The sequence below is a fragment of the Neomonachus schauinslandi genome, chromosome 15, assembly GCF_002201575.2.
Source record: "Neomonachus schauinslandi chromosome 15, ASM220157v2, whole genome shotgun sequence".
NCBI classification, from domain to species: Eukaryota; Metazoa; Chordata; class Mammalia; order Carnivora; family Phocidae; genus Neomonachus; species Neomonachus schauinslandi.
This window is the reverse complement of record NC_058417.1, coordinates 26,387,836-26,415,100: the sequence shown is the minus strand read 5'-3', so window position 1 is coordinate 26,415,100 and position 27,265 is coordinate 26,387,836. Positions and strand designations below refer to the sequence as shown.

General features: G+C 38.6%; 2 protein-coding genes across 4 annotated transcripts in view; one reads left to right on the top strand and one right to left on the bottom strand.

The window, feature by feature from the left end:
- Nucleotides 1-1,216: 1,216 nt before the first annotated feature.
- Nucleotides 1,217-7,129, bottom strand: PTRH2 (peptidyl-tRNA hydrolase 2). The gene is made up of 2 exons (XM_021704013.1): nucleotides 6,922-7,129; nucleotides 1,217-1,835 (listed from the first exon to the last, which is right to left on the bottom strand). The coding sequence occupies exon 2, from the start codon at nucleotides 1,833-1,835 to the stop codon at nucleotides 1,296-1,298; it is 540 nt and encodes a 179-aa protein (XP_021559688.1). The 5' UTR covers nucleotides 6,922-7,129; the 3' UTR covers nucleotides 1,217-1,295.
- Nucleotides 7,130-7,202: 73 nt separating this feature from the next.
- Nucleotides 7,203-27,265, top strand: part of VMP1 (vacuole membrane protein 1) — a 139,109-nt gene continuing 119,046 nt past the window's right edge. For all 3 annotated transcript variants that reach the window (XM_021703977.1, XM_021703976.1, XM_021703974.1), the window contains exon 1: nucleotides 7,203-7,310. The gene's annotated coding sequence lies outside the window, so the exon portion shown is untranslated. The remainder of the gene's footprint in view (nucleotides 7,311-27,265) is intronic.

Below are 27,265 nucleotides of genomic sequence, written 5' to 3'. Positions count from 1 at the left end.
GAATCTAGTATAAACATTCTATTTAGAAGCAGTTGCTACTGTGGCATCATTCACAGATGGAATTTCTCCTGTGCTGTCATGCCAGCATAAACTCTATAAAATTGACTAAATACTAGAAACTAAGACTGGCTGCAGTAATCTTTAGTGTTCTGCCCAGACTCCACTGACCTTAGAACTTTAAGTTGTGTTACCATGCTGCTTATGTTGAAGTTAAATGCTAACTAATGCTAACTGTTGAAGTTAACCATGAAGAGTTGGAGCTACTTAACGTGCATCTGTTAACCAAAATTCTCTCTGGCATCATCACTTCTTAGGGATATACTCAATTTAGAAATACTGTCAGGATCCCCCTAAAAGGCTTTCCTACACGAAGCTATAGCTTTTGGGAACTGGGACCTCCTTCATATTCTGGGCAGCTGGTGTAACAGTAATTACTGGAATTATGTCATGATGCATATAAAGATCAAAAGGGAAATAAAGGTGCCCTTAATAATTGGTTCCTTAAATTCTAGGGTAAAGAAACAGTAGGATGTTGGGATGACACACTACATTAACTCCACAATTACTGTAAATACTTATGTGGGCCCAGTAATACCTTCAAAGTCCATACAAGTCACTTTACAAGTTTTTCAAGGCCTTTGCTATTAGGAAAGTTGGGGGAAGTAAAAGGAATTTTTATAGGCCATGATGTAGAAGCACTGCGGAGAACCTTTGGCCAGTGTGGGTCAGGGAACATGAAGTACTGCACAGGTGGATTATATCAACTGCTATAAAACCTCAATTTTGAGACCAAAAAAATCCAGGGTAGATTGTAAACCCATTGTGTGGGGTTACACCATGATCTGTTAATGTTGGCTATCACTCATCCGAAAAGTGATGGCAGGAAAACTATAGTTTGCATCCAGTGAGAATACCCTTGAACCCTGGCCCTTCAAGGGGGTACAGCAACACTGTTTTGGGGAAGAAGAGCTATTTAACACATAGGGACCCAACTATGCAGAGGAAATGCTCCCCCGCCTCCCCTTGCCCTTGTAACCCAATCTTGTGACCAGTTTCTCTCATAAACATTTTTTGTTTCAGCAGCTATCATTTGAACCATCAGGATCATTTAACCAACTTTTTTTTTTTTTTAAGCCCAAGATAACTAACTGAGCCAAGTACGTGATAGAAGAACGTGGAAACGGATTTTCATCTCAGAAATACTTAAGCTGGATGGGGGGAGAAATTCAGCTTTTATTGTTAGAATTTAACAGTTTCAAAGTACATCTTGGTGGGACCATCATACAGAATTCCACCTAGTAAAGTTTTAGGTGGCCAGTGACCTTGTCAATTAGATCTGCTGGTCCTGGCCCAATTCCCAGCACAGTTCTAGAACCTGGTGCAATCTGAGTACGTCCAGCATCTTGGATTAAACTTACAGTCAGTCCTAGCATTTTCGCATGGGTCAATAATTCAACCAGAGTTTCTTCATCAGGGGCTTTGACCACCACTTTGGGCTGGCCACAGTATTCCCACTGTTTGAGCAATTCAGGGTTTCTCCTTTGAATTTGCTTGTAGGCAGAAACAGCAGCATGAGAGCACTGGGCAGCCACCTTCCCTTTTCCCATCTTTAAGTCATTTCGAACCACAAGAATCATTTTGTACTCCCCACTCTCTCCTAAGATGCTTGCTTCACTTCCGGTCTCTGTGTCTGTCTCGCTCAGTGAGCTTTTGGGGATCATCCCAAAGCGTATGCGGAGGCCCCAGCCCAGGCACATGCCACATGCAACTCCAGCAGCCAAGCTAAGTGCACCAGGATGAGCCAAATATTCCATCATCAAGGATTTAGAGAGCATCTTAAAGGAAAGGAAAAAAGTTATCACTACATAGCAGTGAAAAGATACAGGCTTATCAGACAAGACATCTTGACAATATATATAAGCAACAACATTCTAAAACTATATGAGGTCATCCAGAAAAAAAGCAAAATATATTTTGGATCTTAATGTACTGTTTTTTTTTTCCCCTGTGTTTTCTAAAAGATTGACGAATACAGGTAAAGCAGTTTAGGTCATTTTGAATCTCAACATAAGGATTATCTATCTTGTTCTTGGATACAATAAAGCTCTGTTGCTCAGTGTTCCCTAAGTCTTGTAGAGGAAGGAAATACTCCATTTCACCAAGCTGTCTAAAGGACCCAAGGAAACCAAGAATAATTCATCCCTTCTCTGGAATATAGTGCTCATTTAATTGTGTCTTCATAATCCAGTGGTTCTCAGTGGGGATGGTACCAACTGCTCAGAGAAGTTTCTGGCTGTCACAACAACGGACCTGGAGTGAGGTGCACTGCTGACGTTTACTAGACCTCAGCATGGAATGCCAAAAGTCTTACGAAGTGAAGATTTGTCCCAATGGAAATTATAGGTGAAAAATGATTAATATCTGAGACTAGAACCCAACTTCATTATACATATGGACACAAAGTATTTTTTGCATAGTTGTAATATACACTGAATTTACCAGAAGTATAACTGTCATATAAAACAAAAGAAGATCATCCTTTATCCTTTTTATTTTAGAAATTCCCGTTCCCTCAGCAAGGCTGTTGATGGTATTTGGGTCACCAATAAAACACCTATATCAGTCTACATTTGAGGCTGTTGGACTCATAATGCTTCCGTGTATAGGCACAAACAGCTATCAGTTTCTTCTTCTAGTGGAAGAGTAAGCATTTATATACTGAAATACATGGGGCCACCATATTTGTGGTGCTGACACGTAATAACCTTGATTATGCATTGCATAATCTACATGGCATAGACAGCAGTCAAATTTCCTTTTCTCATTTATGTTAAAATTAGGACATTAATGTTTTTGAAACTGCCTGGCTGGCCCAGTCGGTGGAGCATGTGCCTCTTGATCTCAGGGTTGTGGGTTCAAGCTCCACACTGGGTGTAGCGATTACTTAAAAATAACTTAAAATTTTAAAAAATAAATGAGGATAGCATAGGAGATGTTAAATTTTTTGAGATAAAATCCGCATACTACAAAATCCACCTTTTTAAAGTGTATAATTTAGTACAATTTTTAAAAATATATCCACAAGGTTGTGCAACCATCACCAGTATCTAATCCCAGAACATATTCAGTGCCTCAGAAAGAAACCTCTATACCCATTAGCAGCCGCTTCCTATTTTCTCCACTCCTGGGCCCCTGGCAATCACTAATCTACACTTTGCCTATTCTGGACATTCATATAAATCATACAACATGTAGCCTTTTGTTTCAAGCTTCTATCACTTAGCATGTTTTCAAGGTTCATCCATGTAGAGGCAGGTATCAGTACACTTCATTCCCACGTTCTTAATGCTGCTCTATTTTGCCTTTCCCAATAGTCTAGATGAGGTGATAGTCACTTAGACAAGAGAAGTGTCAGTGAAAAAGGAAACAAGTGGCCAAGGCACGTCTGTATGATCTGGTGACTCACTGGAGGTCTGGTGATAAAAGAAAGGGAGAAGTTTAGAATGACCTGGATTTGAACAAATGGAGAACAGAGGTACTATTTACTGATGAAGAGGATTTTTGTGAAGTAGCAGGTTTGAAAGTAAAAGATACTGAAATCAGTTTAGCATATATTACACTTGGTTTGACCAAAAGACATCCTGGTTAGAGATGTCCAGCAACAATAAAAAAGGATATACCATCTTAAAGGTCAGATGATAAGCCTAGGCCAGAAATACAGATTTAAGAAAACAACATATATCTGAAGTTACTGAAGTGATGAAAGTGGTGAGGCCACTGGGACAAGTATACAGAGTGAAGGAAGGGCTAAAACAGAATCCTAAAGAAATGAACATTGAGGGATCAAAAGAGAGTGACATGGAGTGGCCAGAGGTAAGAGGGTCACACACGTTAAGTTGTCAGTACCCAGTTTCATTCCTTTCACTGGTGTGACATCTGGTGACAGGCCTGTACTGACATAGTACTTCATGGCTCTAGATGCCTTTGCAGTCAGAAAAAAATATATTAAACTCTTATTAGAACCTACATTATCTCATGATGCATCTATCATTTACTACATGAGGTTTACATGTCAGCAGGACTTCTCTCTGATAATCTAACAACTAGACTCCAAAATGAACAAAAATTCAATTACATAAAAATTATATATATATAACCTCCATGTCAACAATCAGAAGGATTTTCTCCACCAACTTCTAGGTTGTAAAGTAACCAAATATCCTATATACCAGATTCAGGTATTATCTGGAGAAGGGAACTGCATATAGAGGACCTATTACGTGTTGCATAAATTACTAAACCCTTTACTTCCATTATGGCTGTTGTGAAAATAAGAAAAAAGACATAAGCCTCATATTAAAGACAAGAAAAATAAGGATCAGGGGTGCCTGGGTGTCTCAGTCATTAAGTGTCTGCCTTTGGCTCAGGTCATGATCCCAGGGTCCTCGGATCGAGCCCCGCATGGGGCTCCCTGCTCGGCGGGAAGCCTGCTTCTCCCTCTTCCACTCCCCCTGCTTGTGTTCCCTCTCTCTGTGTCAAATAAATAAATAAATAAATCTAAAAAAAAAAAGAAAAATAAAGATCCAACAGAGAAGCTGCTTATCCGCAGTAACATAACTAGCAAAAGTGGTATAAAAGATACTCATCTAGAGATCATGACAGAAAACTTCTCATCTTCTTAACTTTATCTAAAAACATATATACCAGTAAGAGTCAGCAAAAACCGAAAGCAGAAAAAGTTCCAGAAATTACCAAGCTTACTGCTTCTGTACCATCTCATGAGGTCTCTAACATGTTAATCCTAACATCTTTATTCTTTAGGATGTTCTAATCTCCTATCAGCCTGATCACATTATCATCTAACTCCAAAAAGTGTTTCAGCCTGTCCCCCTACTTCCACTACAAACATATCAATAAACCCAGTGCTCCCCTCCTGAACCACACTCCACCCATAAATCCCACTCCACCGGCCTTTCCAACCTAAAAAAAAAAACCTTTCCAAAATCCTCTTTGACCCTTAAACCACTGCCTGACTTTCCCTCTTCCCTTTACCTCTAAACTTCTTTAATTACCTGCTTTCCTTCCCCACTCAATTGAAATTGCTAAGGCATTAGATACTTGCTAATTGCCAAATAGAGTTGCCTTTTAGGCCTCATCTTGAGCTTTCCCCACAACTCACTGATAATTTTTCTTTAAACTTTCCTCCCTAAAATTCTTTAATCTGTCACCCTATCTTTCTGATAGGTTTTTTCCAATCTCCTCTAGCTCTATGTCCTGTTCACCCCCGATGTACATAATTACCCCTGCTTAACATTTGGATGCCCTTTCAGTCTATACCTACATTGTCCAATATAGTAGCCATCAGTCAAACATAGTTATCTAAACTTAATTAAAACTAAATAAAAATTCAGTTCTTCAGTTGCACTGAGCCACATTTCAAGTGCTCAACAGCTCAACAACTTAAAAGTGGCTAGCGGGCCACTCTATTAAGATCTAGAACATTTCCATGAAATTTCTTTTGGACAGTGATGGTCTATATACTCTCTTTCCATTCAATGGATACTTATGGAGGGCCTATTGTGTACCAGGCACTGTTCTGGATCCTAAAGATAGAGCACTGAACAAAACAAAAGTCCCACTCTTAATAGAGCTGACATCTAGGAGAGAGAGACAATCTCATTTATTCTCAAACTGTCATATGCTGAGGACTCTTAAAGTCTCTCCTGGTCTCGAATCTTGAATTTCCAGCTTCTGCTAGAGTACTATGAAGTATTTTACTCTGTGTCCTAAACTGAACTCAGTATCTTCCTTTCCCTCTCAAACTTCTGTATTCTTGATTTCTGAGTAACCCTGGACTTTTTCTCCTCTGTCCTACCACATACAGTTACCAAACCTTGTTGAATTTATCTGTGTTAAACCTATCTCCTTACCTTTAGTACCAGTGCCCTAATGATCTCTTAGCCTCAAACCTCCAAAATTAACTTCGCCAACTGATCTTTCCACATTTTCTTCATGCATGTCCTAGTTCACTCTAGTCCTCTGGCATTAAAATTACACTTCTAAAGCACAAATTTGATCCTGTAATTTCCCAGCTCAAAAACCACCAGATAAACGCCTAAAGAATAAAACAAATCCCTTAGCACTACACAATTTGTTTACAACCTACTTTATCCTTCTAATATACTCTCCTGCTACATACTGTACTCTCCAGCCACACCAAATTACTGGGTCCCTTCAAGAAGCAATCTCTCCCCAAAAATTATTTTCTATTTTTCTCCACTTAAATACACAAACACAAGTCTGAATCAGCCACGAAGGCGTGATTCAAATGACACCTTTCTCTAAAGTCTTTATCATCCCCCAATCAATCTTAATTATTTACTCTACAGAACTGCTGTAGCAATTACACATAACTACTGCACATCATATTCTCAGCGTCTAGTGCCGGGGGGGGGAGGGGTGGTGGTATCACGTTAAAGGATTAAATATTTCTCTGAACATTTTGTCTGTGTTACACAGAGACACATTTTTCGGTCATATTCGTGGAAACTTTTCTTTCCTCGCAGGACTCAACAACTTCATAGGCTGTGGGTATTCAGTAAGTAAGTACTCAACAGAATGTGAGGCCTGCGCGGTATTTTCTCACATTCGGAGAGCGCGCATCGATGCTGCCTGAATGGAGGAGTTGATGGGAACCAGAAATTCTGGGTCTTTCTCCTTCCCAGGATCTTGGTCCCTTTTTCCAAAGGACGACTGGCAGAACAGGAACAGTGGCTCCAGCGTCCACCTGGGCGGAGCAGTCTATGCGGAAGATGAAAGGCTGGGAGAGGAGGTATGAAATGAGGTGGGACGAAACATTCCAGCTGGAGAGAGAATGGAGAACGACATCCCTCCCCTTAGCCCTGTGAAGGGCTGACTTACCTAGAGAACCTCCCCACCGCCTCACTCGCGCCTTTGCGGTTTTTCTTTCGGGTAGTGAACACGCTTCTATTCCGCGAGTTATCTCTTCCGGGACTCCTGGATAAGTTCCGGATCAAGATCCGCGAAGAGAACAGTCATTCTTCCTCTCGCCCCGCCCACAGGTCCCGAACCTAAACCCGAGCTGAAATCCGGCGACGATCCACGGAGGTGCCAGAAATGAGAGAGGAACTTTTGTTTTTTGGAGGCGGACCCCGGAGGGCTGGGGGGGTGGGGAACGGACCGGAAGTGACGCGCGCGAGTTCCGGTTGGCCGGACCCCAGCGGCGGGTGTGAGAGTCGGTCGCGAGCCGCTTGCAGGATTCTGATCCGGAGAAGCCGGGGTCAGAGCGGGTAGGTAAGCCCCCGCGTGGAATTGGGGACGGAAGCCTAAGACTATCCTCAGAGCTTGGCTTCTTCCGGAGCTCTCCCACTTAGACCATGCAGATCTGGGGCACCGTGATTTCGACTTCAAGCAGTGTTTCAGGGCGCTGCTGACTCTGAGTGCCTCAGTCTGGCGGTAGCCAGGTTATATGGGACACCTCCTCATGGTTGGCTACCAGTACAGTGAACCCATACACTGGATTTCTTACCATTCGCTCTCATTGTCGCGGACTTGGAAGCTGTTCTAAGCTCTGTACAGTACCCATCTTTTCCTGCCTGGGTGTTTAGGACCTCAGAGTAAATGGAGATCCTCCCTGCTGATGACCAAGCTGTTTCTCAGGACCTGTCAGTTTGACCTCCCAACCACTGACACATGGTAACACATGATACTAAACGTATTCGCTGCTAAACAAAATTCAGGCATGTAAGTGCCATCTAAAGCGTTGGTGGCTAAGGGAATGGGGCCTTCGCTCCGTTGATTTTTGCAAAGACCCTTCGCGGATCTCCTCCTACTTTATGAAGAGTAGGGTTCTCTACCTCTTCCAAATCCCTGACCGCCCCCCGCCCCTTGTTGTTATATTGGAGTGGAAGTATTTGCAATAAAACGTGGAGGTCAGCTTAACCTCTAAACTTCCAAGAAGCCATAGGTGGCCCTGTGTCACACTAAGATTACTTAATGACCTCCAGTAGGTTTAAACTATTATCTTTTGTTTTTCTGCAAATCCATGCAAAAATCTCTTATAGGTTCTGGCACTGTTTATCTATCATGGCAAGACGGCTCCTTTTCCTAACTTTAATGTCTTTCAATTCTCCTTTGGGGCTGATGGCAGAAATTTTGTAGACAGACTACACTGATTTTTTGGAGAAATGTGTACAAGTGTTTCTGGTGTTGTAATGATATAGAATTTAATGTTCTGACAGCTATTGCCTATTAATTGTGTTATGAGCTGTGATTTTAGTTGTGTATTTTTAGCATAAATGATAGTAAGAAATTATTTATTAGGCAACATTTTATGAATTCTAGAATGTGTTTTTATTGACCTTTGGAAGAAGGATGGTGGTACCTAGATAAATGTGGCCGATTTGTATGGGTGTGAAATGACTCTATAGTAGAAATCTTTTATATTTTACTTCTTTGCCTATATTATTTTAAAACACTAAAGCTTTTTTTTTTCCCTTTGAGGTATATATCCTACTTGATTAATACAGTTTAATTTCTGTGACTTACATTCCAGAATAAATATTGGTAGGTTACCTAACTTTCTGAGCTGGTCTGGATTGTGTTGATAAAATACTGCTTACTTATTTCATAGGATTGTCACAGTGATTAAGTGAGATAGTAAATGGGAAATCACTGTAGAAATGAAAATCCGGTGGTGTCAGTTTACTCTGAAAGCTGGAAATATATCAGTGCAGAATTCTGTTGCTTGTATCATTTCACAATTTGATGTTTTATATTAAGTGTGCTATTTATCTGAAAATATCACACACTTTTCTGAGATGATCTTTGCCCTACTTTTGAACCCAATAAAAGCTATCTAGGAATAGTTTGATACTGTAACCCATTGAATTAGTCACTGTGGTTAATAAGTCGGTGACTGGAAAATGAGTATAGTTTTGCATTTGGGAGTTTAAATCTGATCTTTCTTGGCCATCTTGTATTGTCACTTAAGAATTTCCAAGTGCAGAGGAAGGTGAAGTTTTTGGTGCTTATATATGGTTAACTAAAGGTTAAAAGTAGCCTTACTTTATTAAGTAAAAAAACTATCATTTTACTGAAACCCACTGAAAGCAATATTTAGAATTAAAAGCAACCTCTGTGAACATATCGTTATAGTCTTCCCCAGAAACAATCAGTAATTGGCTTGCCTGAGGTCATGTGGTTTAGGTAGTGCCAGAACCTGAACTGGAAATGAGGTCCCAAGTGTTCTTTCTGTTCTGCTAAGGTTGTCTCCAGGCATCTTTTTATGGTTTGGTAATATTTCCTGGTTTGCATGAAAATGATGTCTTTTATGTATTAAAGGGATTTATAGGTATACATTTTCCCCCCTTTTTAGCTGATTTATTCTTGTAAATTCTAGGAAAACAAAAACACTGTACTTGGCAAGATTTGTAGTGGAATGGAATAAGGAAAGGTAAAAGAAAATTCTGTTCTTCAGAACAGCTATTCTGAATTCATGCTTCATTACTGTCAGATATCAAGGTGTCTTCTTTCTGACAAGTGGAAAAGAGAGTATCTTTGTTACACATGTCTCTACTGAATGAATGTTGTTGGTAATAGGTAGGAGGAAACTATTAATTTCTTTGTTCATGCTAAAAAAAATTTCCCCAAACTGTTTATAATTTTAATATTCTGTTATCTATTAATCTGTAGAGTCATTTCTCTATTTTATTCTGGGTAAATAGCCACTGTAGGAATAGTTAACTCTTTGTCTTGTTGAGAACCTTTTTGCTTCTACTGATTTCACAAAACCTGTTTAGTCTTTCCCCGTTTTTGGAGATCAGAGGGCTAGATACTTACTATCACTGCTCTTTTGCCTAGTGCTCTTTGTTGGTGTCTCTCTCTCTCTCTTTGGTATAGAAATAAATGCCAGATTAGAGAATCTTTACTAACCTCAGAAACAAATTGGATGAGTTAAGTGATAATTTGTTTGTTGTTGTATTAGTTAATAATCTACCTTCACAGACTTGCAAACATTTTGAGGGGTAAACTTTTAAAGAGTTTATTGCTTCAAGAAACTCTGTTTGGGAAGCAACTTTGTATAGGGTTTGCTAAACTGATATTATATATTATGTAAACCCTCTGTAAAGCTCATTTAAAAATATTATGCTCCTTGAAGGTTTTGGAAATTTGAACAGGAGATACTTGTCTGTGTCAGATAAGATTAAGGCATTTAAAGCTTAAGGCATTTTTAAATTAAGCAAGGGCAACCCACTGAGTAATCCTATCCCAGCTTAATGATAATTGCTGAAGAGTTTGTCGGTATCCAAAGATTACATGGTCTTTTCAGTAGTTCATTGTGATGTTTTCTCTTGTTCTTGAAGTTCTTCAATAATAAGCTTGGTCTTTATAGATTTTTTTGGAAGGACTAGGTAGATAGTGTTAAGAGCCAGGGCTAAAAAGCTAGATTGCCTTGTTTCCAATTCCAGCTCTTACTACTGTGCAGCCCTTTGGCTAGTTACTTCACCTCTTGCCATCTCAATTTCCTCGTAGACAATGAAGTTAGTACCTTTACTGTTAGGGTTAAATGAATAGATTTAAGTAAAGCATTTAGAATGGCATATAGTTAACCATGACTGTTATCATTGTTACCATCCAGTAGCCTGCTGAGCAGTTGCTAAGAGAAAACTCTTTCCCAATCCTCTTTGAAAGCATGTCTTTTCACTGCTGCTTACTTGATCATTGTTTGCTCAGTATTTTTGTTTTGTTTTGTTTCAAGTTTTTATTTAAATTCTAGTTAACATACAGGGTAATATTGGTTTCAGGAGTAGAATTTAGTGATTCATCACTTACATTTGGTGTTCATCACAAGTGCCCTCCTCAATGCCCATCACTCATTTAGCCCATTCCCCACCCACTTCCCTCCATCAACCCTCAGTTTGTTCTCTATAGTTGAGTCTCTTATATTTTGTTTCCCTCTCTTTTTTCCCCTTCCCTTTGTTCATCTGTTTTGTTTCTTAAATTCCACATATGAGTGAAATCATATGGTATTTGTCTTTCTCTGACTGACTTATTTCACTTAGCATAATACACTCTAGCTCCACCCATGTCGTTGCAAATGACAAGATTTCATTCTTTTTGATGGCTGAGTAATATTCCGTGTGTGTGTGTGTGTGTGTGTGTGTGTGTGTGTGTACACACACCACATCTTTATCCATCAGTTGATGGACATTTGGTCTGTTTCCATAATTTGGCTATTGTTGCCGCTATAAAGATCCGGGTGCATGTTGTTTGCTCAGTATTAATGAAGGTTCAGTAAATAAATATGTATACATTTCATTGTGTGTATATTTCACAACATATGTGAGATTCTTTTAAAAAATGATGTATTTCTGTAGGCTCTTCTCTCAACCTTTTTGTATTATTGTTAATAGTTTATTTGTGTAAGTCATAACAATTTGAGATTGAAATTTGAGAATTTGATGTTTAATGATATCTTCTAGCACTTTCTTTGCATGGGAAGATTATTCTGCAGTGACATCTTTTGCCATATCTGTTCATTCATCCAGTCAGTGAGCAAAAATCTTGTATCTTGGTCTTTTACCAGGTTTTGGGGAAAACAGTGGGAAGCAGAGACAAACATATTTTAGTTGGGAGCCTGATAGAGAAACAGGTATTTCAGTCGGGAGCCTAACAGAGAAAAAAGTAAATACAGAAATAAAAGAATAAACACAGTGTAATAAATATTATGAAGTAAACAAGGGTCTGAGAGAGAGTTAATGTGGATATGTGCCTGTTCCACAGTATATCTGGAATATAGCGACATGAAATGAGGTAGGAAACATACTCATGGTCCAGGTTATATAGAGCTTTGCAGGCCATGGAAATGAATTTGGATTTGATTTTGAGTGTAGTAGGAAGTCCTTCTACAGTTTCAAGTAGGGCAGTCATAGGATTTATAAGAAGTCCACTCTTGTTTATATGTGAAGGATGAATTGAAGGGGACAAGAATAAAAATGGAAAGAGAAGTTAGGAGTCCATGGCAGTAGTCTATGTGAGAGATGAAGATGGCCTGGACCAGAGTGGTGACAAAAAAGTGGAGAGCTGTAGGTGGATACTAAATATATTTGGAATAGGACTGGGTCCTGGATTAGATGTGAGGAGTAAGGAAATGAGAGGAGTCAGGGATGATTGTGCTTCTGGATTTAGTAACTGGGTGGATGGTTGTGCCAAGCACTGGGAGAGGGAAGATTTGGGGAGGACCAGGTTTGTTACAAGAAGGGGGATGGGAATGAGGAAGAAAGAACATGTTACATTTGAGATGTTTAGCAATCATCCAAATGTGCTCTTAGGTGTACAGATCTAGAGATCAGGACCAGAAATACAAGTTCAGGCTAGGATTTTAAACTACAGAACCAGAAAAATCACTTGGAGAGACAGAGAAAAGGAGAGGGCCCAGGTCAGGTAAAAGAGAACTGGCAAAAGGGGGCCAAGGAGTGTTTGAAGAAAGAATTGTTGGAGGGATGCCTGGGTGGCTCAGTCCGTTAAGTGTCTTGCCTTCAGCTCAGGTCATGATCCCAGGACCCTGGGATCGAGACCTGCGTTGGGCTCCCTGCTTCTCCCTCTACCTGCTGTTCCCCCTGCTTGTGCTTTGTCTCTCTCTCTCTCTCTGACAAATAAATAAAAAATCTTTAAAAAAAAAAAAGAATGATCAGATACACAAAACTAATAAAAGTGGTTATATCTAGCAGGGAATGTACTAGATGAGGGACAGAGGGGAACGAGATTTTTCTTTTTTTTTCATGTATATACACATATATATATTTGTATATGTGTATAATATATATATATAAAGCATGTGAAAGTTTTTACTTATTCAGAATTCTTTTAAGAAAGGGTCAGCTCTGGGACGCCTGGGTGGCTCAGTCAGTTAAGCGTCTGCCTTTGGCTGAGGTCATGATCCCAGGGTCCTGGGATCAAGTTCCGCATCAGGCTCAGTCCCTTGCTCAGCAGAGAGCCTGCTTCTCCCTCTGCCTGCAGCTCCCCCTGCTTGACAAATAAGTAAAATCTTTTTAAAAAAATAAAAATAGAAAATAAAAGAAAGGGCCAGCTTTGTTAAATCTTTTTTTTTTTTTTTTTTAAGATTTTACTTATTTATTTGACAGACACAGCGAGAGAGGGAACACAAGCAGGGGGAGTGGGAGAGGGAGAAGCAGGCTTCTCACCGAGCGGGAGCCCGATGCGGGGCTCGAACCCAGGACCCTGGGGTCATGACCTGAGCTGAAGGCAGATGCTTAACGACTGAGCCACCCAGGCGCCCCAGTCAAATCTTGCTCTATGGTCTAAATGAGACCAAAGTCCAGTGAAGTTAAAATCGATGATCTGACTAACCACTTCCTTATTGAGTCTGGTTCCTTCCAGAAACTTTCAAGTCTCCACATTGCAAAAAGCATTTAATCAAAGAGAATATACAAGGTTCTTCTGCCCCTTATTAGTTTTTAAGATCTGTTTATAGGAGATTTTAGTACAGCTTCAATGGGACGGAAGAATTTTCTTTAATTTTTTATTAAATAATCATAAGGATGTCTCTAGGATCTCTGTATCTGCAAAAGTCTTATTTTTAGAAATTTAAATATTTGACGGGCCGCCTGAGCGGCTCAGTCGGGTAAGCGTCTGCCTTTGGCTCTGATCCTGATTTCCAGTTCCTGGGATTGAGCGCCCCCCGCCCCCCCCCAGGCTTCCCTGCTCAGCAAGGAGTCTGCTTCTCACTCTTTCTTTCTCTCTCTCCCTCCCCCTCCCTATCCCTCGTTTTTTTCCTCTCTCTCTCAAATAAATAAATAAAATCTTTCTTTAAAAAAGAAATTTAAGTATTTGAATTTATCAGTACCTTAATAACTATTGGTAAGTGATTCATCTCAAAGTATGCCTAGCAGATAGTATGTACGCAGTAAATACTTGTTAAATGAGTAAATGAAAATCCGTTTTCACTGCTATATAAAATTTCATTGTATAATTGTATGCCAGTTTATTTGTTCTTCTGACAATGGACATTTGAGTTGTTAGAGCTTTTGCTATTAAGACTGGTGTTGCGGGCGCCTGGGTGGCTCAGTTGGTTAAGCGACTGCCTTCGGCTCAGGTCATGATCCTGGAGTCCCGGGATCGAGTCCCACATCGGGCTCCCTGCTCGGCAGGGAGTCTGCTTCTCCCTCTGACCCTCCTCCCTCTCATGCTCTCTGTCTCTCATTCTCTCTCTCTCAAATAAATAAATAAAATCTTTAAAAAAAAAAAAAAAGACTGGTGTTGCTAAAAATATTATTGTACATATCAACTCTTCACATGTGCAAGAGGTTCTTTTGGCTATATGTTTAGGCATAGAATTGCTAGCAAGAGTATACCAGTATTCAGCTTTTTACAAGTTGTCTTCCTAACTTTGCTATTGTCTTAATTTCTGCTGAAAGAATCCATGTAAAGAATGGTGTGGTGGATTATAAAATTGAGTGTTGAATTGCAAAATGGTCACATATTCTCATCATTGTATGCATACCCCTTTGTAATGTAATTTTATTGTTACTCCACTCCTTGACTCTCTACTTGGCTATGTGACTGGCTTTGACCAACAGGATATTAGCAAGTGTGACATAAGCAGAGACTTGAAAAACTTGCATATTGGGGCCTGTCTTCTCTTGTGGCTCTTCAGAACCCTGAGCCCATCATGTGAAAAAAGGCCAGACTAACCTGGGGGTTAGGGGACCTTACATGAGGCATCCCATCTGAGACTTGCCTGGCTCAAGAGCCAACCTAGCCCAGACCAGAATTGCCTGGCCTAACTCACAGAATCATGAGAAATATTAAATGATTTTTTTTAAGTCACTAAATTTTGGAGCTAAATTGTTATATAGTAAAGCATACTGGATAAAAATGGTATCTCACTGTGATCTTGATCTATATTTTTTGATTGTCACTGAGATCAAGTAGATATCTTCATTATTGGCCATATATATTTTCTCTGCTATGTAATACCTCTTTATGTCTTTTGCCTATTTTACTTTTGTAAGATTGTCTTTTTCTTAGTATTTTAAATTCTTTATATAAGCTGCCTACTTAGTCCTTTTCAGTTACGTGTTTCTCTGGTTTATCTTTTCTTTTTTTTTTTTTTTTAAGATTTTATTTATTTATTTAATTGACAGAGAGAGAGAGAGAGAGACAGCGAGAGAGGGAACACAAGCAGGGGGAGTGGGAGAGGGAGAAGCAGGCTTCCCACAGAGCAGGGAGCCCGATGCGGGGCTGGATCCCAGGACGCTGGGATCATGACCTGAGCCGAAGGCAGTCGCTTAACCGACTGAGCCACCCAGGCGCCCCGGTTTATCTTTTCACTTAAGATATCTTGTAATGAATTTAAGTTTTAATTTTGGTGTTTTATTTATTAGTCTTTTCCTTTATGGATAGCTCTTTTCTGTGTGTCTTAAGAAATCATTCCCTATCCCAAGGCAAAAAGTATTTATATTTTCTTCTAAAAGTTCTGCTTTTTGACTTCTAAATCTTTAATCCATTTGGAATGGAATTTTGTGCATGGTTCAAAGTAGTAATCCAAATTTTCTTTTCTTATATGGATAACCAATTTGAATAATCTCTCCTTTCCCCGCTGCTCTATCTTGCCATAAGGAGTTCCAAAAACACAAGAATCTTTTGAAATGCCCTCTATTCTGTTTCTTGGTTGGTTTCTCTATTTCCATACCTATACAAAACACCTTCATTCTTTATTACTATAATGTATGTGTGGAGAGAGAGAGAGAGATACTTTGGACACAAGAACTCTGTCAGATACATGTATCTTGCAAGTATTTTCTCTCCTGTAGTTTACCTTTTTGGTTTTCTTTTTTTTTTTTTTTATTTGAGAGAGAATGAGAAAGAGAGCACATGAGAGGGGGGAGGGTCTGAGGGAGAAGCAGACTCCCTGCCAAGCAGGGAGCCCGATGCGGGACTCGATTCCTGGACTCCAGGATCATGACCTGAGCCGAAGGCAGTCACTTAACCAACTGAGCCACCCAGGCGCCCCTACCTTTTTGGTTTTCTTAACAATGTTTCAAAGCGCAAAAGTTTTTAAACTTGGTAAAGTCCAGTTTATCAATTTTCTCTTTTATGGTTCATGCTTTTTAAATCCTAAGAAACACTTTGTCTACTCCAAGATTGCAAAGATTTTCTCCTTTTTTTTCTAGAAGCTTTATAGTATTAGTTCTTACATTTAGATCTATGATCCATTTCAAATCAGTTGTTGAATTTGAGAAAGAAGGGTTGATGTTCACTTTTTCATATGAATATTCAGTTATTCTAGTACTGTTTGTTGAAAAGACTTTCCTTTCACCATTGAATTGCTTTCTACCTTTGTTGAAAATTAATGGACCCACTATATGTGGGTCTAATTATGTATTCTATATTCTGTTCCACTGATCTATATCTGTCCTTTTGCCAGAACCATACTATCATTACTCTAGCTTTATAATAAATCTTGAAATGAGTTGTGCAAGTCTTACAACTTTGTTCTTTATCCAGATTGTTTAGCTATTCTAAGTTCTTTGCATTTCCATATAGATTTGAATCCACTTGTCACTTTTGATTTTTTAAAAAGCTTGCTTAAGAGGCGCCTGGGTGGCTCAGTTGGTTAAGCATCTGACTTTTGCTCAGGTCATGATCTCAGGGTCCTGGGATCCAGTGAGCATCATCCAGTGAGCATGCTCTGCACTCAACGGGGAGTCTGCCTCTCCCTCTCCTTTTCCCTCTGCCCCTCCCCCTGCTCATGCAGCGCTCTCTCACTGTCTCTTTCAAATAAAATCTTCAAAAAAAGAGTTTGCATGAGTTTTGATTGAGATTGCATTAAACCTATATATCAGTTTCAGGGAAATTGTCATAATAACGATATTAAGTCTTTCAAATAATGAACATGGTATATTTCCCCATGTATTTAGGCCCTCTCAATTTCTTTCCTTATTTTTTTAGAACAGGTCTTTTACGTATGTTGTTAAACTTACTTCAAGTATTTTATGTTTTCAGATGCTGTTGTAAATGAGATTTTTAAAATTTAATTTTCTAATTGTTTATTCCAGGTATTTAATAGAGTGTTGGTTTGACTTTTTATCCTGTGACCTTGATAAAGTCATTTATTAGTTCTAGTAGTTCTGAGCATTTTTCAGTGTTCTCTTATTTTGACCCATGAGTTACTTAAAACTGTGTGCATTAACTTTTTTTTTTTTTAAGATTTTATTTATTTGAGAGAGAGAGTGAGAGAGAGAGAGAGAGAGCACAAGAGAGGGGGAGCGGGAGAGGGAGAAGCAGACTCCCTGCTGAGCAGGGAGCCCGATGCGGGACTCGATCCCGGGACTCCAGGATCATGACCTGAGCCAACGGCAGTCGCTTAACCAACTGAGCCACCCAGGCACCCCTGTGTGCATTAACTTCTAAAGTATGTACAAATGTTATATTTTTGTTACTAAAGTTTGACATGATTTTTTTTAAAGATTTATTTATTTATTTGACAGAGGCAGAGAAAGCAAGAGCAGGAACACAAGCAAGGGGAGTGGGAGAGGGAGAAGCAGGCTTCCCGCTGAGCAGAGAGCCCGATGTGGGGCTCAATCCCAGGACCCTGGGATCATGACCTGAGCTGAAGGCAGACGCTTAACGACTGAGCCACTCAGGCGCCCTTGACATAATTTTTTTTTAAAGATTTTATTTATTTGAGAGAGAGAGCAAACATGTGCAAGAGCACGTGAGCAGGGGGAGGGGCAGATTCAGAGGGAGAAGCAGGCTCCCCACTGAGCAGGGAGGACATGGGGCTCAATCCCAGGACCCCCAGGATCATGACCTGAGCCAGAGGCAGCCACTGAACTGACTGAGACACCCAGGTGCCTCTTGTTTGCCATAATTTCTGAGTTACCAGAGAATGTGGTCTATGATGCCCATTCTTTGGAATATGTTAAGACTGGTTTCTTGGCTTAATCATTATAAATGGCTTATGAAAAAATTTGTATTCTCTAAATGTCAGATGCTGAATTTATTCCTACATTTTATTTCTTTTTTTTTAAGGAAATTTTCTTTTTTTTTTCAAAGATATTATTTATTTATTTTTGAGAGAGCGAGAGAAAGAGAGAGAGTGCTTGCACACGAATTTGGGGGAGGGCCAGAGAGAGAAGCAGACTCCCCTCTGAGCAGGGAGCCAGATCCAGGACTCTATCCCAGGACCCTGGCATCATGACCTGAGCCAAAGGCAGATGCTTAACCAGCTGAGCCACCCAGTGCCCCCTACATTTTATTTCTTAATTGTATTGTTAAAATCTTTTATCTTTGCTTAATATTATTTTTGTTTGCTTGAAATATCTGTAACAGTTGTTTTGAAATCTCCCAGTACAGTGTTGGATTTATCCATTGCTCTGTGTATTTTTAACAATTCTTACATTATAAATTTTGATGCTGTATTGTATTAGTGCTTTCAAATTTAGAATTGTTATTTCTTCCTGCTGAGTGAAACCTTTTATCATTATGTTCTCTGTCCCTAATAATGACTTTTGTCTTTTGTCTTATTTTCAGCCTTTCAAGCATGGATTTTTTAAAAATAACAATTTGCAACCTTTTCAAAGTGATAAGTTTAATCTGTTTGTATATTTTGATTATTGACATATTTGGACTGTTTGGACTTTTTTCTATCAAGTACTGTTTTGAAGCTCCCCAACTTTAGGACATGTTAGCTCTCATCTTTCTCTTCCAGATTTATATGTCATTATCCACATTTCACTTCTTTTTAAAATTATCATTATAGACACTTTTATTATTTTATACAATACTTGGTTAAATAGCCTTATTTATTGCTTACTATTAATGTCTCTATTTTATTGGGCACACAATTCTAGACTAGCTGTTTGTTTGTTTGTTTGTTTTTTATTCTTATGTTAATCCCCATACATTACATCATTAGTTTTAGATGAAGTGTTCCATGATTCATTGTTTGTGCATCTAGACTAGCTGTTTTATCTCAAAACTCTGATATTATTCCATTGTTTTTTGCCTTTTATTGTTGCTGTTGAGTATTCTGCTTTCATTCTAACTGTTCTTCCATTTTTATTTTTATTTATTTATTTATTTATTCTTTTTAAAGATTTTATTTATTTATCTGACAGAGAGAGGCACAGCGAGAGAGGGAACACAAGCAGGGGAAGTGGGAGAGGGAGAAGCAGGCTTCCTGCTGAGCAGGGAGCCCCATGTGGGGCTCAGTTCCAGAATGCTGGGATCATGACCTGAGCCGAAGGCAGACGCTTAACGACTGAGCCACCCAGGCGCCCTATTTTTTATTTATTTTTAAAGATTTTATTTATCATTTGAGAGAGAGAGAAACAGAGAGCCCAAGCCAGGGGAGTGGCAGAGGGAGAAGCAGACTCCCTGCTGAGAAGGAAGCCTGATTTCGGGGCTCAATCCCAGGACCCAGAGATCATGACCTGAGCTGAAGGCAGACACTTAGCCATCTGAGCCACTCAGGCACCCCAGTGTTCTTCCATTTTTAGAGATGTGTCCTTTCTTTCCGACTTCTTTCAAGATCAAGACCTCTTGGGGCGCCTGGGTGGCTCAGTAGTTAAGCGTCTGCCTTCGGCCCAGGTCATGATCCTGGGGTCCTGGGATTGAGCCCTGCATTGGGCTCCCTGCTCAACGGGAGGCCTGCTTCTCCCTCTCCCCCTCCCCCTGCTTGTGTTCCCTCTGTCGATGTGTCTCTCTCTGTCAAATAAATAAATAAAATCTTTAAAAAAAAAAAAAAAAGATCAAGACCTCTTTACTTTAGTGTTCTGCAATTTGATTGCAGTATTTCTGGATAGGATTTATTTATATTTGTTCTACTTGGGATATATTTTACTTCCTAGATTGATGGACTCATTTTTGGAAATTTTAGGTCTTTATCTTTTTGAATTTACATTTCTCCCATTCCTTATATTCTTCTGGGATTGCAATTAAAGAAATAATAGACCTTCTCATTCTGTCCTCTGTGTCTCTTATTTGCTTATATTTTCCATCTTATCTCTGCTGCGTTCTTAATAAATTCCCTGGATAGCTCATCCAGTTCACTTCATCTGTGTTTGATCCATGCATTTAATCCGTCCATTGCCTTTTAATTTCAACAGTTATTACTTCTAGAAGTTCCATTTGTTTTTCTTTCCTTCAAATCTATTCAGGTGTGATAGTTTTTATTGTGTGTTCATCTTTGTAATTGCATCCTTTGTTCTGTAAACATTTTATACATAGCTCTTCTATAATATACTTAATTTATACTTGAATCTCTGATATCTGTGGTTCTTGTCCTGAAGAAGTAGGGGATTGGTGGGGCCAATTGGAGGGGTCTATATTGATAATGGCTTGTTTGCTGGAACTTTTGTGAGTTTATTGATTGATCTTATTCTGTTGGAGTCCAGCAGACCTAATTTACAAAGAGGGTTTACTTCTACTTCTGCTGAGAGCTAGAAAGGCAACTCTGACTTGGGACTACATTAGTGGCCCTTGTGGTTATAGCAGAGGAAATATTCTCTATCTTTTTTGGATCTCCTGCTGGACCTGGGAATGAAACTGATAGTTTAATTAAGAAAAGACATACTAATAGGAGAAAAGCATACAAACTTTACTATTTTTTTTCACATGTAAATGGGAACCTTCAAGAGAATGAAGACCCCAAGAAGTGACCAGAGCAGGACGCTTTTATACCTTTTAGACCAAGAAACAATAAATTTATGAAGAATTGACAAGACAAAGAAGTTTGATCTAGAGGTAGTAAATGGTGAAGAAATAACTAGGAAGATATGGGTTAATTTAACAAAGTTTGTTTGTACAGATTTATCAGCCCCAAGTTCCCATCTCTGGTGATAAGAATGTCTTCCTTCTTCCTAGTACAGGGAGGCTACCTTTTACATGAGAGTTTTATTTCTTGCTTTCAGGAAGAAAAAGGAAAGTCAGAGTGTCCATTTTAAAAAACAGAGTGCCATTTCTTAAAAGTGCCTTTAATTCAAAGTAATCAATATTTTGAGGTGACATTCTGTTTTTCTTCATGGGTTTTTGCCCAAAGGAAAAGTCGCTAATACAGCTTTTCACCTTCAATTCAGTCTTCCTACAAGGATGTTGCTCTCAGAATCTTTTCTCAGGGTAGCTTGAGCCCTCTCAATTGCTGGTTGCTCCTATCAGTTTCCTTCCTACTGCTCAGGTTTTCTTCTTTTCCCACCATCCCTCACAACCACCTAGCTCTTAGACCATTCAGTCTCTCTGGATCTGTTGTGTAGTTTACTTATTTTTTTGGCGAGATAGAGGGGACCATGGAGACTGCCTCTTCCCTTTGTGAAACCAGTGATTTCTCAAAGAATATGTCCAATCCAGGGTCCAGTTTTTATGGAGAGGAAGGAACCCTCAAACTTCCTAGTACATGTACCTGACATCACATAGTAAATGTTACTGAAAAGTTTAATTTACATTTTTCCATGTGCAGTATTTTAGTTTATTATTTTATAAAACCCTATCTTGAAGCCATTTGGATGCTAAGAATTCATTGCTACACATAATGACACCATACTTTATCTACTCAGTAGGTTCTAATTTTCTTAAGATAGAAGTGGAGGTCCCTAAATGATTATTTTCAGGAAGCTATTTAATATTTAAGAGAAAATGAAACCCAAAATACCCTTTAAAGTTGGCAAAGAATGACAGTTCAATGTAGAAAGTGCTGTAGGTCATTCTGGTCTCTTTAATGTTAAATGACCAAAAAATACCAACAGTTACTTCCATTTACCCATCTTAATGGGTGTAGTGGGAACAGTACTACCATTTCAATGGATGGATAACATATAGCAAGTTCTAGTATTTTTCCAAACTGTGGATAATAAAAAAAATCTGTTTCATAGATCATAAAACTTAGAATTATCTGTATCAAGTCCTTCATTTTGATTTAAATAATCTGAAATGTGTACCTTTGTCATTTGCAAATATTCTGTGATTTAACTTATTCTCTTATTAATGACTTGTATGGGCTAGTTTATATTCCCCAGGTATTTAGGGGCAGTAAAGTAGGGAGTCTGTTAAGCAATCTGAATTTGAAATTTTGTCAGAAATACACAAACAGTAAAAACCCACAAAGAAATGACTGAAAGAAGTAAAGGTGAAGTCATCAGTTTTAATGACAGTCCCATTATTTGTCTGTTCGTGATAATCAACAAAGAGGAGTGTTCTCTTAATTCTACTGATGGGAACTGTTTAGAAATACTAGAACATGCTAAACTTTTGGAACTACTTTGTTATCATTTTATTTTTTCTGTGACTCCGCAATTCCTTGGTGAGAATTGAAAGGACTCTCACTAGACTGTTTTGTGTAGTAGAAGGAACATTGAATTTGGATGTGGAAACGTGAGGTGGAACTCTCACTTTGCCATTTATATGCTGCTGAATTGCAATTTAGGGCCCATCCAGCCCTTAAATTTCTCATTTGTAGAAGGTAAGGATTAAAATAACTGTTCCCTACAAAGGGTTGTTAGTATCAGTTTAGCAAGTCTGTATGTAAACTATTAATCACTACACAGAGTAGTTATTGTGGCATAAATCCAAACCCTAACCTTGGGCTAGGTAGAATTCTTAGACTGTTAGAATAGAAAGAAAATTATGGCAGTAATTTACTTTATGTGCCTGATAATTGGATGCAGAAAGAGAGATTCAGAAATGTGGAGTAACATTCCCAAGGTCTCACAGTTAGCTGAATCTCCCAACTTTGGAATGTTACTCCTTTTAGTGTTTTAATTCTTGACATTACTCCCCCATCTTTTTGGTGAAAATGTTTTGCTAAGATTGCATTGGTTATGAAAAACTGATTGAACGTTTAGTAGATTGAGAGAAAAGGAGAAATGGGATTTTTCAAGCTGTAATTTTACAATTTACATATTTTCTCTATTAAAATAAAGTCATGTTTTTGCCCAAAGGAACATAGAATCATATTTTTATATATTGGAAATGAGAGATAAACATTCCCCCCAAATCTGTGAAATGCTCAAAAAGGGGGGGTCCCTAAAATGTCCTTTATGTTTTATCTTTTTAAAATAGGGATTTTTACTTAAAATTTTATCTAATTAAAAATTAGATCTGGAGCAATGACCTTTTCAACAACTAGAAGACTGTGTAATGTATTTTACACTTCACTAAATTAAGTTGAGGGACATTTTAGGCCAGAAATATATACCCTCATAACCTACTAAACCATTATTGGGAGTTACATTGCGATTTTTTTTTTTTAAGATTTTATTTATTTATTTGACAGAGAGAGACACAGCGAGAGAGGGAACACAAGCAGGGGGAGTGGGAGAGGGAGAAGCAGGCTTCCCGCTGAGAATGGAGCCCGATGCGGGGCTCGATCCCAGGACCCTGGGATCATGACCTGAGCTGAAGGCAGACGCTTAACGACTGAGCCACGCAGGCGCCCCTACATTGCGATTTTGAATGCATTTAAATTGTATCCTAAACTTGAGGTTTTAATTTGTCTAATTCCCCAAGACTTTAGAAGGTTCAAAAAGAGGGGCACCTGATGGCTCAGTCGGTTAAGTGGCTGGCTCTTGATTTCGGCTCAGGTCACAATCTCAGGGTCCTGGGATTGAGCCCCACATCGAGCCCCATGTCGGGCTCTGTGTTCAGTGGAGAAGCTGCTTGAGGATTCTCTCCCTCTCTCTCTGCACCTCCCCCTCCCCCTCCCTCTAAAATAAATAAATTAAATCTTTTTAAAAAGTTCAAAAAGATTCAAGGACTTTTTTTTTCATATATTCTTATTCAAATAATGAATTTTCAGAGAACATACTTTTACACTGCCCAACCATGTGATAATCTCTGGCTCTTACAGTCAGATGATCTAATAGTCACTGATACTGTGCATGGTGTTTGAATTTGGCTTTTTACCCCTGCACAAGTGGAAAACTATATGAAAGCCTCACTGGTCAAAATATATTTATTACTGTTTGCTTAGATTATTTATTAAGTTTTCAATAATAAATTACAATTTCTTAATCATAACAGTTTTAGAAAAATACGCTGTTTTGAAGTAGTCTGTGAATGAATGTACTAAATAGTCTAAGTATACACACTTCTGAAAGCAAGAAATACTCAAGTTGGCTGTCTTTGCATGACTTGTATGAAGAACAGTGTGCATTATTGAGAAAGCTGAGTTAATATTTTTATGAGAAAGTAGAATCCCTTGAATAAATGATTTTTTTTTTTAAAGGAAGTGTGTTCATTTTACTTTGGAATACAGTGGCCAAGAAAATTAGAGCCAATGACTTCATCACTCCTCTTTTCCTTTTCATTTTGTTAAATTCTCCACTAACTGATATTACTCTGGGAGTTGTTTTTTCATGTCATCCATAAATGTTTTCTGTGTTGTTTTAGGGAACTCAAAGTAATTTAGTTTCACATTGTTTTTGCATTACAAGTGTAGCTAATGTTTAAAATGAATGAAATATTATAGTCTTAGCAGTAGATGTACAACCTACAAAAAACCTTTGTGAGCTGATTTTGGCAGTATTTTCTCAGCACTTCTGCCAGAAACAAAAGACCCCACACGTCTTAATATCAGCCTTTCATTTTAAATGCTTCACCTGTGTTTAAAACTTGCTAGTTGCAACCTTTTAAAGCATTCCTTATATCTAGATATATTTTCACGATGAAAATTATTATTTGATGTTTGAGTTATGCTTCTTTCCTATTTCTGACTTCTAATCCTATCCACAGACCTATAGAGTTTATTTTAACAGTTTCATTCTTAAAAATAAATCTTAACTTAGTTGCATGCTATTAAAATTGATATTACAACTCTCACTGCAAAGTAAGCTACATTGGATGTCAAGAATATGTGCTAGATTCCTGTTAGAGGAGATTTCAGTCCTTTAAATAAGCTAGGAATGCTTTGGATTTATCCCCACGCCTAGGAATCTGACTGACATTGTTTCGTAATAGATTTCCAAAAAAATTTTTTTAAAGACTTTATTTACTTTCAGAGAGGAGAGAGTGCGTGAATTTAAAGTAGCTGTGCAGTTGGGTAGTTTATCTCCAGTTATGTTCACCTGGTCAGACAGACCATAAGGATGCAGGTTGTTCCAGGGACATTCCAGTTTTGCAAAGTGTATATGTGATTGAGGAAGATGGGGACAAAGGAAATGAGGGTGTTTTCAAGGGAGTTTTAAAAGACAAGGAATAGGGGCGCCTGGGTGGCTCAGTCGTTAAGCGTCTGCCTTCGGCTCAGGTCATGATCTCAGGGTCCTGGGATCGAGCCCCACATTGGGCTCCCTGCTCCGCGGGAAGCCTGCTTCTCCCTCTCCCACTCCCCTTGCTTGTGTTCCCTCTCTCACTGTGTCTCTCTCTGTCAAATAAATAAATAAAATCTTAAAAAAAAAAAAAGACAAGGAATAGTATAAAATATTTTCAAAAATGGTTAAAATGCAAAAAAGTTTTGATGCTTTTATAAGCTTAACTATTTAGAACACAAGTGATTCTTTGCATGTTTGGCTTTATAGTTCTTTTGGGAATGGCAAAAGTTTTTCAAAACTGTGAACTTATTTTGTTGTAAGAAGTAGACTTATTAAAAGAAAATAACTTAGTTCCCTTGGTTATTTCTTACAAAACAAAATTCCAGACTATTTTGTTTTCCAGAGAATTTTTTGAGTAGGAAATGTCAGTAAGCTGTTCTCTTTTAACATATTGTGTAAGAACACATTGTTTGCTCAGATGAAAATTCCTGTTGCAATATCTTTAAAAACATCTTCAAACAATTGCATAATACCATTCTTATAAGTAAGGACTCAAATGGGCTCAAGTTGTTTTGGATAAAAGTTATTATCTTTTTTTTTTTTTTAAGATTTTATTTATTTGACAGAAGCAGAGAGAGGGGCAGGCAGAGGGAGAGGGAGAAGCAGGTTCCCTGCTGAGCAAGGAACGTGATGTGGGACTTGATCCCAGGACCCTGGGATCATGACCTGAGCCAAAGGCAGACAACCGACTGAGCCACTCAAGCACCCAAAAGTTTTTATCTCTTAGAGATGATACTACAGATGGGCGCCTGGGTGGCTCAGTTGGTTAAGCGTCTGCCTTCGGCTCAGGTCATGGTCCCAGGGTCCTGGGATCGAGCCCCGCATCGGGCTCCCTGCTCCGCGGGAAGCCTGCTTCTCCCTCTCCCACTCCCCCTGCTTGTGTTCCCTCTCTCGCTGTGTCTCTCTCTGTCAAATAAACAAATAAAATCTTTAAAAAAAAAAAAAAAGATGATACTACAGAAAAGAGTAAGCCTGGGGAAATGAGGTCAATTATCACAATGTTTTACAGAGGGACAAGTTTTAGAATTTTTTCTTCGTAACACACATGCCCCTTTGTGACTTGTTCATCTTTTTGCCACAAATTAATTACATTTTATTTATTGTGATATAGGTGAATAGGCTGTTCATCTCTGAAAAAAAATTGCCTATAGAATTTGGCTTAATATGAATGTACCAGTTTTAAGTTTTTACAGAACTTAAATATGGCTTCTAGTTAAATGATTAGAAGATAGAAAATCCTACACTCCTTTATTATATGGTCCACTTCAATATCCTCAGTTAATTTTATTAATAAAGCCCAGAAAGCATGATTTGTGGAGAACATTTACATTTTATGAACCTATTTTGATGCTCTGGTTTTAGAGATTTTCACAAAATAACTTCATTTATCTTTTTTTGTAATTGCTTGGACTGTATCTTTTGAAAACATCTTCACATGAGTATGACTTAAGTTTGCAGAATCAAATTTCCAGCTTTTATGAACTCTTCTGAATGTACTGTACTCTGAGCTCCCATAATTGCTCCTGTACTTTCTTCCTCATCATTACAGCTAGTATATATATTGAGTTCATATGAAAGGTGAGATAATGTGTTAGTATTTTATTTTATTTTTTTATTTATTTTATTTTTTTTTTAAGATTTTATTTATTTGAGAGAGAGAATGAGATAGAGAGAGAGAGCATGAGAGGGGGGAGGGTCAGAGAGAGAGGCAGACTCCCTGATGAGCAGGGAGCCCGACGCGGGACTCGATCCCGGGACTCCAGGATCATGACCTGAGCCGAAGGCAGTCGCTTAACCAACTGAGCCACCCAGGCGCCCTTATTTTATTTTTTAAGATTTATTTATTTATTTATTTATTTGACAGAGAGAGAGAGAGACAGCAAGAGAGGGAACACAAGCAAGGGGAGTGGGAGAGGGAG